The sequence below is a fragment of the Bidens hawaiensis genome, unplaced genomic scaffold, assembly GCF_021521415.1.
Source record: "Bidens hawaiensis isolate Kalapana, Puna unplaced genomic scaffold, B.hawaiensis_p1.1 tig00005142_1, whole genome shotgun sequence".
In the NCBI taxonomy this organism is placed as follows: domain Eukaryota; kingdom Viridiplantae; phylum Streptophyta; class Magnoliopsida; order Asterales; family Asteraceae; genus Bidens; species Bidens hawaiensis.
This window is the reverse complement of record NW_027491327.1, coordinates 362,034-377,526: the sequence shown is the minus strand read 5'-3', so window position 1 is coordinate 377,526 and position 15,493 is coordinate 362,034. Positions and strand designations below refer to the sequence as shown.

Sequence of the window (15,493 nt, the reverse complement as noted above, 5' to 3'; positions counted from 1 at the left end):
ACATATTATAAAAAATATTTAATAAGTATGCAAAATTTAAACACATATGGATTATTTTTAAGTGTAATTTTAAAATTATTAAGGCAAGTATTTATATCTCTGTTTCAAATTAATTATGAGAATTTTCCTTATAAGACCCAAGAGATTCAAATATTTAAAAGTATTTTAAAATTAAAAAGAACAAGGGTCCAACATGCTTCCGTACCTTTTTCCCGTTTTGACCAAGATATCGCCGGGTTACACCAGGAGTCTTTTTACTAGGTTATTCCAGACCAAACCTAAGTAGCCTTAGGTAACTCCTCTCTGGCTCCTTCAGCAATATTCAGCTCAACCAGGTTTCGTTTCCTACTTCCGGTGTATGGTAAAAAGGAACAGTTCGTAGTTGGAGATTTCCTCTTTTTAAAAGAGAAATACTTCTAAATAGGAAGAACACTCAAAGGTATTATAAGGAAAGTGAAAGTTTTTATTTCATGGATAATAACTTACTTGAACTAATAATCTTAAATCGTTCATATTTTTCCGCTGGTACCTCTGAAATTGGTATCAGAGCCACGCAAATTTCTTTCGCAGGGGCTCTAGCCGATGAATTTAATATACATGAATACGATTTTAATAACTTAATATACTTAGATTTTAATTTTATAAATAATACTTTTATAATGCAAACAGAAGAAATTAGTCAAACTTTTAATTCAGATTATGATTTTGATGAAGATTATATTTCAGATGAAGACTTTAATTTTAGTGGATATGAATTCACTAATTCCGAATACTATTATGATGATACTGATTGGCAATACCCTTCACCGTAATGGAAAATAATAGTTTTAATAAACTAAAAGAAACAGAAAACTCTTTAAAAATAGATGGAGATATGATAGAATTACAAAAAACAATTATATTTTATGGAGATAAAATAATTTTTAAATTAGATACGATTATAGATTTATTAGAAGCAGCGTTCCCAAATAGAAAAAACAAAATAACCCCAAATAGATTTCAGGAACCTTTAGTTCAACTTTTACAAAATATGAAAATTCCTAAAGAATATAAAAGAAATTAGAAATGAGCTCAGACGACTCTGAAAGCAAAGTTTACGTATCTCCTGAAATAGAAAATTTAATAACAAAGATAGGGGATATGGAATTAAATGATAATTTTATAAATATAAAGGCTAATGAGGAAAACTTTAATATTAATGATACTGAACAAACAAGCTCAAGTACAAATCCTAAAATTCCAATAAGAGATGAAACCCGTAGGTCAGCACAAGGATATGCTGCTGTAAAATCAACAATAAAAAATGAAGATAATTATAAACCATACCAGAATATGAAAAATGAACCGATTAATCCCTTTGGAATATATTTAGACGTAGATTGTATAAAAAATACGGAATAAGCAATAGATAAATGGGAAACAGCTTTAAGAATAGCAGTTTCTGTTAATAGAATGGATATTGAAACACTTCAAGGATTCTTAGAAAGAACTTTAATAAATAGTGCTATAAGATATTGACAAAATTTACCTTTAGATATAAAGAGAACAATATTTGAACAAGATGAAATAATAGCAAACATAATAACAAGAGCAGTGGAAGCCTTTGGGTTAGAATTTTGTGGAGAAGGAAATATTATAAAAGACCCAGCAACTATCGAAAAATACTCAACAGCCTTAATAAGATTACAATTATGTGACATATGTGAAATAGATAGATATATTTGTGTATTTCAAGATTATTATTACCATATATATAATCAAGTACCGGATATGAATAGTTATTTAGCATTATATTTTGCAAAAATACCAGACCCTTGGGGACAAAGATTAATAAAAACTTATAATCCAGGAACAGCTGATACGTTAGGAAAAAGAATAACTCATGTTAGAGATAAATTAAGTGAATGGTGCGGAGATGCTATATTAGCTAAATTAAGCAAGTGATTAAAAAGAAAAATATCTTTATGTTGTAGTAGTCCAAAAATGCCTTTAATAATTGGATGTGATAGTTCATATTATTATGGAAAGATAAAAAAAAAATATAAGAAAAGAACTCGTTTTAGAAAAAGATATTTTAAAAAGCGTAAAACAAAATACTATAAGAGAAAGGGATATAAGAAGACGTTTAAGCCTACTTATAAAAGAAAACGAGGTCATAAGGAATGTAAATGTTATTTCTGTCATGAAAAAGATCATTATGCAAATGAATGTCCAAAAAAGTTTAAAAAGAATCTTAAAATATTTGAAATAGACGAGGATATAGGAAAAATGATCGAAGAAGGAGATTTTATACCAATAAATGATTTTCATGAAATAGACTCTGATGAAAGTATATTTATTTTAACTGAAACAGAATATACGTCATCTGAAGATGAATAGATTGGATACAGCCTCTAGTAGTAAAATAAATAATAACATAATCGATTGTCAAAATGAACAGTTAGGAGAATATAAACAAGAAATTTTAATAGATAAGAAAAAGCTTAAGCAAATACAACATGAAAATTTTTCGTTATCAAACTATTCAGGATTTAAATTGAATACTTTACAAAGATTAGGAATAAGACCTAGAGATCATCATTTATATTATGGATTAAACATTCAAGAAAGGGCTCTAGATATTAATATAACATCCAATAAAGTCATGATACCTTTATTATCTAAAAAGGATATTCAAGAAAAAATACAAAAGGTAAGACCAGAAATAAGAAATACTTTAGGATGGGTTCACGTTGGAGCCATCCAAGTAATAATAAAATCCACATTTAAAGAAGGTATAGATACTCCTATAGAATTAGCAATCATGGACAATAGGATCCAAAATAGAGAAGAAGTGTGTCTTGGAATATTAAGAGGAAATTTACAATATGGAAAACTTAAATTTAATATTTATCCAAGAATTTCCTATCATATTCAAGACAAGGATTTTGATAAAACGTTAAGTTTATTACAAGATTTTAAAAGAAAAGATTTCTTTAAACAACAAAACAGGCCATATTCATTTACATATGCTATCTCTTATGCAATATCGAATACTCATCATTCCGATTGTTTTAGTATAAAAGACACAATAGATTTTTCTTTTTTATTTAATGATGTGTGTCAGATACAAACGCCTACCTTACCTAAAATAGAAGAAATAGATTCAAGACCATTAAGTCTTGATTTACAAGATAAACCGTTATTATTATCTAATAATGTTTCTTCTAGATTATCATTTTCTAATAAAAGTGTAATTAGTCACCATTTAATAAGAGATACAAATTCTAATAGATTCTCTGACATAATTAAAGCAAAAGAAGATACTATAAAAAATTACAAAATACAAAGATAATACTTTAATGGAAATAAATATTCTCATGTAAACATTTTAATAGATACAGGTGCAAATGGAAACCATATAAATTTCAAACTTTGTAAGAATTTACAAAAATATCCATTAGACGAACCTCACCAGTATACTAATTTTAATGGTGAACTACATGAGATTAATGAAGCTGTGGAAACTATGATAAAATTTGGAGATGAAAAAATTCCATTAAGATTACTAATAAGTAATGAGGATGAAAACGACACATTAGAAATTATGTTAGGATTGACATTTTTAGAAAATGTTAAACCATATCAGATAACCTCCTACGGGTTAAAAATAACACGATATGATAAACTAATATATATACCAAAATGACAAGCCCTAGAAGTATTTATATTCCAATAGGAATCACTTATAAAGATTATAAAGCCGAGTATTTTGCAGCTTACATAGATAGTGGTTCAGGATTAAGTATTTGTAAACCAGAATGCTTTCCAGAAGAATACCATGAGGATTTAACACCTTGTAATGGTATTAGTTTTTCTAAGGATATAGTCTCTTTAAGAAGAGGAATAAGAAATCCAATAATATTGTTAGGATCATATCTAGTTAAATGTCCTTCATTCTACTTTTATGATTCATGATCAGACGTATTATTAGGAAGTGATTTTTTAGAAAAATTTAATAAGATAACTTTTGATATAATAGCATATCAAATAATATTAAAAACACCATGCCACCACTTAATAGTTGTTAAAAGAATAAAAAATGCATACGGAAGAAAATTTCCAATTAATTTTACAAAACGCGTCAGCAAGCGTGGTGATATAGGCTACAAACCAAACCCAAAACTTGAAAAAGGAATCCCGATTTTACAATGTTACCCAGAAAAACCATTAGACTATCAAGTAAATCTAAGAAATTTAGATATCCATATTGAAAATATAAAGCATAAGCTTAAACAATGTTATACAGATAATCCATTACAATTTTGGAATAAAAATCATATAACAGCAAAATTAGAAATTCAAGATAAAGATAAGGAAATAAGAATAAAGCCCATGAGATATAATCCAGAAGACCAAAAAGAATTTAGCACCCAATTAAAAGAACTTTTAGATTTGAAATTAATTAGAGCTAGCCACAGCCCACATAGTTCTCCTGCATTCCTGGTAAGAAAACATGCAGAAATAATAAGGGGAAAACCTAGAATGGTAATAAACTATAAAAAATTAAATGATAATACTGTTTTTGATGGATATTTCTTACCTCATAAAGAAAGTTTAATAAACTGGACTAGAAATAAAAGATATTTTCTAAGTTTGATTGTAAAAGTGGATTTTGGCAAATAAAAATGCATCCTGATAGTATTAGTTATACTGCATTCTCCACCCCTCAAGGTCAGTATGAATGGCTTGTGATGCCTTTTGGATTAAAAAATGCACCACAGATTTTTCAAAGAAAAATGGATACTATATTAAAAAATTACGATTTTATTTTTGTTTATATTGATGACATTTTAATATTATCTGATAATATCAATAATCATTTAAAACATCTTGATATATTTATAGATTTATGTATAAAACATGGTTTAGCCCTATCTGAACGAAAAACTAGCTTACTAAAAGATAATACTGATTTTTTAGGTATGAAAATAGATGGTAAAGGAATAGAACTCCAGAGCCATATTCTTGAAAAAATTATATCCTTTCCTAATAAATTAATAGATAAAAAGCAAGTACAAAGTTTTCTTGGTATATTGAATTATGCTTCAGATTTTATTAAAAATCTCGCAGATATAAGAAAGCCTTTTCAAAACCTATTAAAGAAAGATAAGATATTTAGTTTTGATAAAAGCTTAGAAGACTAAGTGAAAAATATAAAAGAATATTGTAGGAACTTACCAAAATTACAATTACCCAAAGAAAACGATGATTTGATATTAGAAACAGATGCTTCAGAATATTATTGGAGTGGGATACTTAAAAAAATAGACTATGACTCCGAAAATAAAAAAGTTGGTGAAAGCATTTGTAGATACTGTTCAGGCACTTTTAGTGACACTGAAACAAGATATCATATTAACGAAAAAGAGCTTTTAGCAGTTGTAAAAAGTTGTCAAAAGCTTTATTATTTTCTATTACCAGTTAGATTTTTACTAAGAACTGATAATACACAAGTAAAAGCTTTTATAAAAAACAATTTGCCCTCTAAACCTGAGTATAAAAGGTTAATTAGATGGCAAACTTTAATATCCGAATATAATTTTGATATAGAAATAATTAAATCTGATAAAAATGTATTAGCAGATTTTTTAACCAGAGATGGAAGATCATGAGATAGCCCAAAAAATGGATAAGCATATTGAAGACATGGATAGGCAGGTGGTGTCTATAAAAGAAATAATGAAAGATATGAAAGAGATGCTAAGTTATTTTAGCACTCTCCCTGAATAGGTCTCAGACCTAAAAGATTTGATCACAAGAAATTGTCTTCTTATAGACTCAAAAATAGTCTTTTATGAATATGATAGCATGATATTGAAATCTTTGGTAAAGCACCAAATAAAAGAAAGAGTGGATTTATCTCTTATATATAAGGAGGTGAAAATAGAAAAAAGAGATATCCCGTCATCTTCAAAGGGAGTTCAAACAATAGATCTTACTTCTGATCAAGATGAACCTAAAGAAAAACATTTTAATTTTAAACCACATTCTGGGCAGACTTCAAATTTTGATAATACTTTCCAAAGGATACCAACTCAACAAGATCTTGTTGAGCAACAGTGGTTTAAAAAGAGAGATTTATATAACCTTAAAAATACAGATATAAGATATGTTGATTGTACTGGGGTTTACCCCAGAATTAATTACTTACAAGGTAATTCCCCTGAAGAAATAAGATACTGGTATGATTTTGGATCAATAAATTCAATATATCTTACATCAGCAAATTTCCCAGAAATTTCCTTTTTACCAAAATGGGTTAGGGACGGAGTAAGGGACAGTTATCTATATAACTCTACTATTACTCCAAGTGATGTTATGGTGTTAAAACTATTTTCTGCAGGGCCTGATTTTTATAAAAACAATAATTACCCTGCATATCATCTGATTATAATAGAAAAGGTTCATGCATCTCTTTCTTACAATATAGAGACAGAAAGATTAAAAACTTTTCAAAGTTTTAATGAAAATGATATTCATAACAGAAGAGCACTTGGTATGAAGATAGTTCTTTGTACTTTAGAAAATATTTTTAAAAGAGAATTTAGAACTTATGGAGGAAGTAAGATGCATTCCTCTGTTATGATAGCTCCAGCAAGGAGAACTCCTCCAGCAACTAAAAAATATATAGAGGATAAAATCAGATTTTTGGATGCTGGTGTTATAGCATCAAGTCCTCAAGCTCAATATAAACTGTGCTTAACCAGAAAACATCAACACAATGTTTGTCCGGCTTGTTCTAAGAAAAAGGACAATATGATTATTGATTCTCCTAAAGAGAGTCAAACATCATCTGAAGATTAAGATTTTAATTAATCTTATAAAAATAAGATTTCATAAATTAATGATTTAATAAATAATGGATAAACTCTCATGAGATACATACAAAAGTTGGAATGCATGGATCATATAAATCCAAATGTTATACTTCCCATAGGGAACATGGATGCAAGAGAAAAGAAAAGCCAAAGTTCAAGTTTCCATGAGGAATCTCAACACCAAATTCAATGATCTGACAATGGAGAATTTCAAGAAAAAGAATATCACATGGAAACAAGATATAGATGACAAAGTGGTGAAGTCTATCTAAAGGGATAAGGGGCCTATATAAGAAGAAAAAGAAGGAAGAAGAAGATCATCGGGCCTGGAACAAAATTTCAAAAAAAAGTGTTTAAGCTTTCATGTATTAAAAATAAGAGTGTTTGTATTTACTTATGTACTTTCTTTCACATCTTCATTGTAAAATACCCATCATGAAATAAAAACTTTCACTTTCCTTATAATACCTTTGAGTGTTCTTCCTATTTAGAAGTATTTCTCTTTTAAAAAGAGGAAATCTCCAACTACGAACTGTTCCTTTTTACCATACACCAGAAGTAGAAAACGAAACCTGATTGAGCTGAATATTGCTGAAGGAGCCAGAGAGGAGTTACCTAAGGCTACTTAGGTTTGGTCTGGAATAACCTAGTAAAAAGACTCCTGGTGTAACCCGGCGATATCTTGGTCAAAACGGGAAAAAGGTACGGAAGCATGTTGGACCCTTGTTCTTTTTAATTTTAAAATACTTTTAAATATTTGAATCTCTTGGGTCTTATAAGGAAAATTCTCATAATTAATTTGAAACAGATATATAAATACTTGCCTTAATAATTTTAAAATTACACTTAAAAATAATCCCTATGTGTTTAAATTTTGCATACTTATTAAATATTTGTTATAATATGTGGTTTATAAAATTCATAAGTTTCTTAAACTTAGATATAATCTTAAATTTCATGGATAATAACTTACTTGAACTAATAATCTTAAATCGTTTATATTTTTCCGCTGGTACCTCTGAAATTGGTATCAGAGCCACGCAAATTTACTAACACTGGAGTTTGGTTGGATGGTTCATGGAGGCTTTTTAATCGTTCATCTCGGTTGCCTTGTCTGCATTTTTGATATAATAAAAATATAGGATTTATCACCAGCGGTTCACCAGTTCCGGTCGGACTGCAAACCGCCAAACCCGGCCGGGTTGTTAGAAAACAAGCTATACTATGCGAACCGGACCGGAATACCTACCGGGTCCTGATTGGACCGGTCGAAGTCTAGGTTTCCAAAAACGTTGGTTATTGCTTTTGAGAATTGTTATATGAGCTAAGACCTTAGACGGAGATAAATTCAAACTTTTGAAAGTTTAAACTGTCTATCTTATTTTTCATGTAAAGGTTAATTTTGATAAATAGACGTTTCTTCATGATGAAACAATGTCTTTTATTTAATAAAGAAATGACTAGTCAAACACAGGGCCTAAAGGGCTATCTGTTGTGACAGGCTGACAGCCTAGCTATCAAAAATTTAATATTTATTAAAAATTGTTTTTAAACTATGTAAATGTTTTAAAGAAATGTCTTAAATGGTAAAACGAATTGGTGTTAACATTTTCTATACATAGACATGTTGATACACTGTGATATTATTAGGGTTGCTTTTGGATAGAAAACAAACTTAATCTTTGGTAATACATTAACATTGCTAAATGTATATTTTTCTACTTATAGCATATTAACTACATTGAAATTCAATAAAAGCTTTAATTACTGTTTATTAGTGAAAAATATTTTTAGTATGCTTATCATTAAACATCATAGCAATATCGATAACAAAATGTAATATTTAAATAATATTTGGTCATTTACAACAATAAATCCGAAATATATCGCATGCCTACTTATATAGTATAAATAATCTTATATTCGTTTGAATATTTGTTCACACAATCACACACAAGCATAGTTTACTCGGTATAGAAAATGTCTACTAGAAATAAGATGGTCATAGCACTCACCAACTATGACACAAGCGAAAATGGAAAACTTGGTTTGCCAGAACAACGTTTTAAGGAGGCATTGGAACCACTTATCAAGAACGAGGAGGGTTTGTTAAGTAAAATCCTTGCAACGTTCCTACTGCACCGGGAGAGTAAAGAAGGTGATCAACAACGTTAAAGCACTACCACACCAAGACCGAAGTCATGAATATTTGTTTTCATTAATCTAAGAAAATTTTAATATGTAGTAATCTATGAAGTATTAAAAAACAGTCTCTATATTTATATTTTGTTTACTGATTATGAATTTTTGAAGAAAAAAAAATCCGCTTTCGCTTGATAAAAAGATAAAAAAAAGAAAAAAAAAGAAAATTCTTAAAATATCTCATTTTAGGAGAAAGAAATCCTACATGACCGGTAAGTAGAGCCCGGTATTTATAGATGGTTTGCTAAAGCATCGAACCGTCGGGTTTTTTCAGTTTAAACCGGCATACCAGTTTTAAGCCCGATAGATTTTTTATATTTTATTTTCTTGCTGCCCGTGTTTTTTAAAAATGACTTTGAGCAACAATTCTTAAAATGGTCCTTTTTAAGATAGAGAAACCTTATATTTCCATTCTATTCGAATATTCCCTAAATATTCATGCAAAATCCATCTGAGGCGACACATTTGTAATCAGGCCAACATGTTTTAACAACCACCGATAACATGCCACTTGTTAAAAGTTTAACAACCTAATCTAAGTTCGCACAAAATCTGTCTTTCAAGTTACATTTTGTTGTAAAATCCGTCTTCCAAGTTAGACTTGGTTATAAATCCGTCTTCCAAGTTAGATTTTGTTGTAAAATCCGTCACCCAAATCTGTTTAAACTTTCTTTAGATATTATATTAGTATAATTAATTTCATTGTTTTTATTTAATAACTTTTAAAATATAATATTTTAAAAATTTTCAAATACCCTTGACACGAGCTTATTTTTATCTACATGCCAACATAAATTTTACTCAAAAGGGAGTTAGGTCAAACATATGTTGAAACGTTCAATAAAAACTTGACCCAACTTGGTTTTGAATAAAATTTATATCGATACGTAAATAAAAATAAATATGTATCAACGGTATATTCGAAATTAAATAAAACTTTATATTTCAAAAGTTATAAAAGAAAAACAAAATATATATGAAATTAAATATATTAATATAATACTAAAACAAAACTTAAACGAATTTGGGTGCAAACAACTAGAACGACGGATTGTACAATCAATTATAACTTGGAAGACGGATTTTACAGACAAATCTAACTTGGAATACGGATTTTACAATCAAATCTAACTTGGACTACATGTTTTGTGCAAACTTGAATTGGGTTGTTAGATTTTTGACAAGTGACATGTTATTAGTGGTTGTTACGGCTCGATTACAAATGTGTTACCTCCGATGGATTTTACATGGATATTTAAGAAATATTCAAATAAAATGGGAAATATAAGGTTTCTCTATCCTAAAAAAGACCATTTTAATAATCATTGCTCAAAGTCATTTTTAAAAAATGCGGGCCGCAAAAAATATCAAAAATCTATTGGGCTTAAAACCGGTATGCCGGTTTAAACCGAAAAAACCGGCAGTTCGATGCTCTAGCAAACCGCCTAAAAATACCAGGCTATAATTATCGGTTATTTATTCGAATAGCCGTTCAACCGGCCGGTAGAACCAGTTTTTAAAACACCTTGAGCAACAACATTCGATCCTGGTTAGTAATACGATGTTTGTATAGAGAAAGAATGATGAATTTATTTGATTCTTTTCTTGCATATCATGTGTCTTTTTACCAGGTTTAAACGGATATTGAGAAGATTGAAGCAAGAAACAGAACTTCGGAATATTAATGTCTATGTTGTTTATATCAACAAATAGGCATGTTAAATATGCAACCATATAAATCTACTTGTATGCTTTATCCAAAGCATGTTTATACATATGTATGCTGCATATTTAGATATATGCAACGGGTGGCATTGCACCTAAATTTTTCAGCTTGCTTAGTAAGTTGTTTAAACCATTTCATTCTAGCATAATCTATTAAAAATCAATTTATTTTAGGTCGTTTGATCCGCTTCATTTTACATTGATGCATTTCGGGTCATTTCGTCATTTATTGCTCTTTTTGACCTATTTCATTTTTTGTTGCTGTATTAATTTGACCCATTTTATGTGTTGGTGACAATCAGTTTCCAACTATACCCCATTTTGACCCTGATATGCTATCTATAGTTCTATCCATTATGACCTTGGACCTCAACAAATGCAATTCAAACCATTGCAGCAACTAAGATAAATATATACATCCTACCATTGAACATATATACTAGCCAAATGTTTGTAAATAATTTGCACATAATCCATCATGCTCCCATTTATTTCTGATTATACCCATGCCTTTGACAATTTTGGTCAAATATTAAAGTCTTCAACATTGGGTTTGACTATACATCTAATTCTTATTTGCACCAAATGACATCTCCTGTCTACTACCTCCACTTTAGTACTTTACTAACTAGTACAAAATTTCTAATTTAACACAACACTTGTATAATCAATTATCAATCAAACTGAATATATCTTGATATCCTTTTAATTTCATATCTTCGTATATCAGTCAAAGTCAAAGCTTTACATTAATTCAATAGAGAGAAATACCCATGATCTAATTAAACTAGTAACTTAAACTGTACCGTACATTAGTAATAAGTTTAGAATCATAACATTCAGAGTTTTAAAGTAATATCAAGCATTTATTCTTCTCATCCAAAAACTGGATGAGGCCATCAAGTGCGGTGTCAGGTTCGCCTTCCCGCATTAGTTGCTCCCCAATCTCAGCAGGGGTTACCTCTAGCTTGGACAATAGATAGTCAATCCGCTCAAACGAGCTGTGTTCCGTGATACCCAAGTAAGCGGATGCCATCACACGGAACCCGCCCCATCTCAATGTGGACGTCCATTCGCCCAGGCCGTAGGAGTGCAGGATCTAATCTTTCCTTGTGGTTTGTGGTGAACAATGTATGATACCCGAGTGGCCATCTTCTTGGAAGCCAAAGACCACATGAACTTGACTCCCTTGAAAGTATCCTTATAACTTTCGTTTGTCTCCATTGTTAGTTTGATATTCTTGTCACCCGCTTTTTTCGTGACCTTCACGCGGTGAGACGCCTGGGCCGCAAGATAAGTTTCGGTGGCTGTGTACATTTCGTTCTCATGAAACCCGTCATATTCGTTGATTATCATCGTCACTGTTAACATTTCTTGTAAGCTAGTGAGAAAACTTTTTAGCTTGGTTAAAAGATAATCTTGTACTTCACTCGGGCAATATCGCCGAGCCACCAGCGATCACTGATCTAATTGTGCCTTTCACCCGATCCATATTGTGCTGATCACTTAAGGAAGTAGCCATTTGTGCTGATGTTAGAAACCAAACGAACAAACCATTAATATTTATAATAACAGATATATAGATCATCGATAAATGCTAGTAAAATATAACTAAAATTCTCATGAGCATACTTATAGCATAACTAACAGCTAAAGAGAAGACTAAACATCATAAGTTATAAACAAGTACACATGAACACTATAACATCATCATAAATTAAACAAAAAACTACAAAATTATTAACTAGTTAACCCTAAAACATGATTATATATTATTCTTAGTGGGCAAGTTTGATTCAAATGTATTATATACGTCCAAACTAAACTAGCTAGTTAAATATATCGATCATAACAATGGGTATGTTAAGGCTAGTGATAAATTAACTTTAACTTATTCTCAGTGGATCCACATGTATTACAATATATGCCCAAAACTAGCAAGATATATTGATCATAACACCTCATATTAGCCAAGTTTGATCCAAATGTGTTATTCATCCCCAAATATTTTTCTGATATAGAGCATGAGAGCATCTTCACCTTTTTGAATTAATGCAATAAGTATTTTAATGTATCTAATTGTACAGTAATTATATGCACATAATAAAGCTACGAAGATCATATGAAAAATGTGAAGTACATATTAGAATTGGGGAAAGTGAATACGGTGCTGTGAGACGCGCAACCTTACACGGTAAACCTATCAAAACTACGCAGTTTTGATAAAAACTTTAAAAAATTCCTAAAAGCTGATCCCAAAACACAGCAAGCCTGCTCTTCTTCTCTCTGATGTTCCTGCAAACCCTAGGCGCTACAGTTCACCGCCGATCGACAAGTAAGAAGGACGAAGATTGATGTAGTAGGACACAAAGCTATTAACCATGCTCATTAAACCCTAGGTCATTCTATCTAACAAGGAAGATGACGAAGATTAACAGTGAAGATGACGAAGATTAGGTCGTTCCCTAGTCTACCCTACAATTCGAATCCGCAACCTCTGCAGGTAATATTTTGTGGTTCCAATTGAAATCAATCATCTATGTATGTTTGATTATAATATTTTAATTGGTTTCAATTGAATATAATATTTAGCAGTTGGCCACAATTCTCATAAATGACAAATGCACTTCTCCCTGGCAATTAGCCCGTCTGTTTATATTTAGTTTTACTTAAAACCTTTTGCATTTACAGATGATAGTTGCACCAATCACAAACATGAATAATTTAAGCAACGACTTCTTTTATGATATATTGAGACGACTAGATGGCGCAACACTAGCGAGTGCAGCATGTGTTTATGCAGCATTTAAAGCCATCTCAAAAGAAGAAAGATACGGATATTTGATATTTTGAAAAGAATTGATCTTTTCAGTTATGCTTCTAGAGATGATAATCATGCAGGTACCATACTACCATAATCATATTATCCTCTGCTTACATTTATAATTTGGTCAAAATAATTGGTTTGACTTTTACTAATTATTGTGTAGATGAAGTTACTCTTTCAAAATAACAAGGTGCGATTTTTTGTTAGTTTTTGTACATGTTGATATTTTATGGTATATTTGATATTTTGAAAAGAATTCAAGCTTTGTTTCAATTGGCCAATTAGATGTGTAAAAAGATTACATGTGGTGGGGTGTACAAGAGGTTTTTTTATCAGGTTAGCAGGGTAAATGCAGGTCGATGGAGATGGATTTTTTATCGGGTTAGCAGGTCAAATGCAGGTGGTGGTACTTACCGAGGACTAGGGATACTTTGTTGAAAACAGGTGAAGATGATGCGAGACAAATGAGGAGATACTTGATTTATAGTTGGATAGGTTTTCTAATTTATGTTGTTAGTTTTATGTCTATGTAAACGGTTGTCATTGTATTTTAGAGGAAATGGAAAATTTTATATTTTTTATGTACTTTGTTAGCGCAGACAACGCTTGAAGAAATGGAAAAAAAATCTTTGTTATATACTTTGTTATGTACTTTGGCGTCCACCATTTGCAGTTTTGGACAATTTGCACCACATTTTGCACAGTATGCTTTTTTATTTTATGCTATATTATATGCATGTGGGAGAATGTAGGTATGTGGGGATTGTTCATACACAGGTTACTGGTTTTTTGAAAAACAGTAGTAAGGCCGCTGATATGCTGCCTGCTTTAAGATAAATGGTAAAATACTTCCTAGTGACATTTTTACTTTCTTACTTTGCAGGCCATCTTAGCTCAGAGGTGAGGTTACTGATGCTGTGTTAATGCTTGATGGAAGAAATGTGATTGCTATATTTTGACCCGTTTAAGTTTATATCTTCAATGTCACTATAACGAACTATAAGTGATCGAAGATGTTCAATTTGATGTTTCTTTATATGCCATGAACAGAAGCGATGTCGGGTTTTTGGAAAAATTCTTTTAATTGCATTTCCAATAGCCTTGTCTTGGTCAGTAATTATTGCCAATGGATGCTTATCAAACATGCACTTCAAGAAATTTTGAAATAACCATTCAAAAGTCTCTTGTTTCTCGTTCTCCAACAATGCACCGGCAAAAAGTATGGACTGGCGGTGATGATTCACCCCGACAAATGGAGCAAATGGCATCATAAACTTGTTGGTCATGTATGTGACATCAAAAACAACAACGTCTGCAAATTTTATATACGAGTCTCTTGATCTCCCATCTACCCAAAAAATATATTTAGGAGACCTATCTTCAAATAAGTCCACAACAAAATAAAGGTTGGGGTCTTCTATTAATTTATCTTGGAAATGTTTAATAAGGCCATAAAACTCCTCACCCTTGTATTGTTTTCGTTGTTCACCTAAGATATCGGCACATTGTTTTGATGTAACATCATTTTCACTTGGATTTTTCATGGTATTTACGACCTTCTTGATTTGACAAGGTCTCAACCCAGATTGACCAAGTTCCAACATTAGAGATTTGCAAGCCATTGAGCGGTGAAACTTCCCATGAGATCTATGTTTCATGACTTTGGTCGGAGTAACGGTTAGCTCATGGTTGTGTGCATTGCTAAATTCATCGATTGACCATTTCCCATCATTACCTATTGAAATCCGAAGAAATGCTTCACATCCCGTCCTTAAAGCCCTACGACGTTTCTTAGCGTTTCCCTCAGATCCATCACGCTTCAAATCTTTAAACCCCTCTTTGTTGCATACATATTTCTTTCAAAAAACCTCATTTGTTG

At 30.8% G+C, this 15,493-nt stretch overlaps 1 protein-coding gene and 1 pseudogene across 1 annotated transcript in view; both read right to left on the bottom strand.

Annotated features, from left to right (window-relative positions):
• LOC143629007 (AAA-ATPase At3g50940-like) overlaps positions 1-12,245 on the bottom strand; it is a 44,974-nt pseudogene extending 32,729 nt beyond the window's left edge.
• A 2,289-nt stretch (positions 12,246-14,534) lies between these two features.
• LOC143629006 (protein FAR1-RELATED SEQUENCE 5-like) overlaps positions 14,535-15,493 on the bottom strand; it is a 29,460-nt gene continuing 28,501 nt past the window's right edge. The window contains exon 5 of the mRNA XM_077098410.1: positions 14,535-15,451. Coding sequence (XP_076954525.1) covers positions 14,535-15,451 — 917 coding nt within the window. The remainder of the gene's footprint in view (positions 15,452-15,493) is intronic.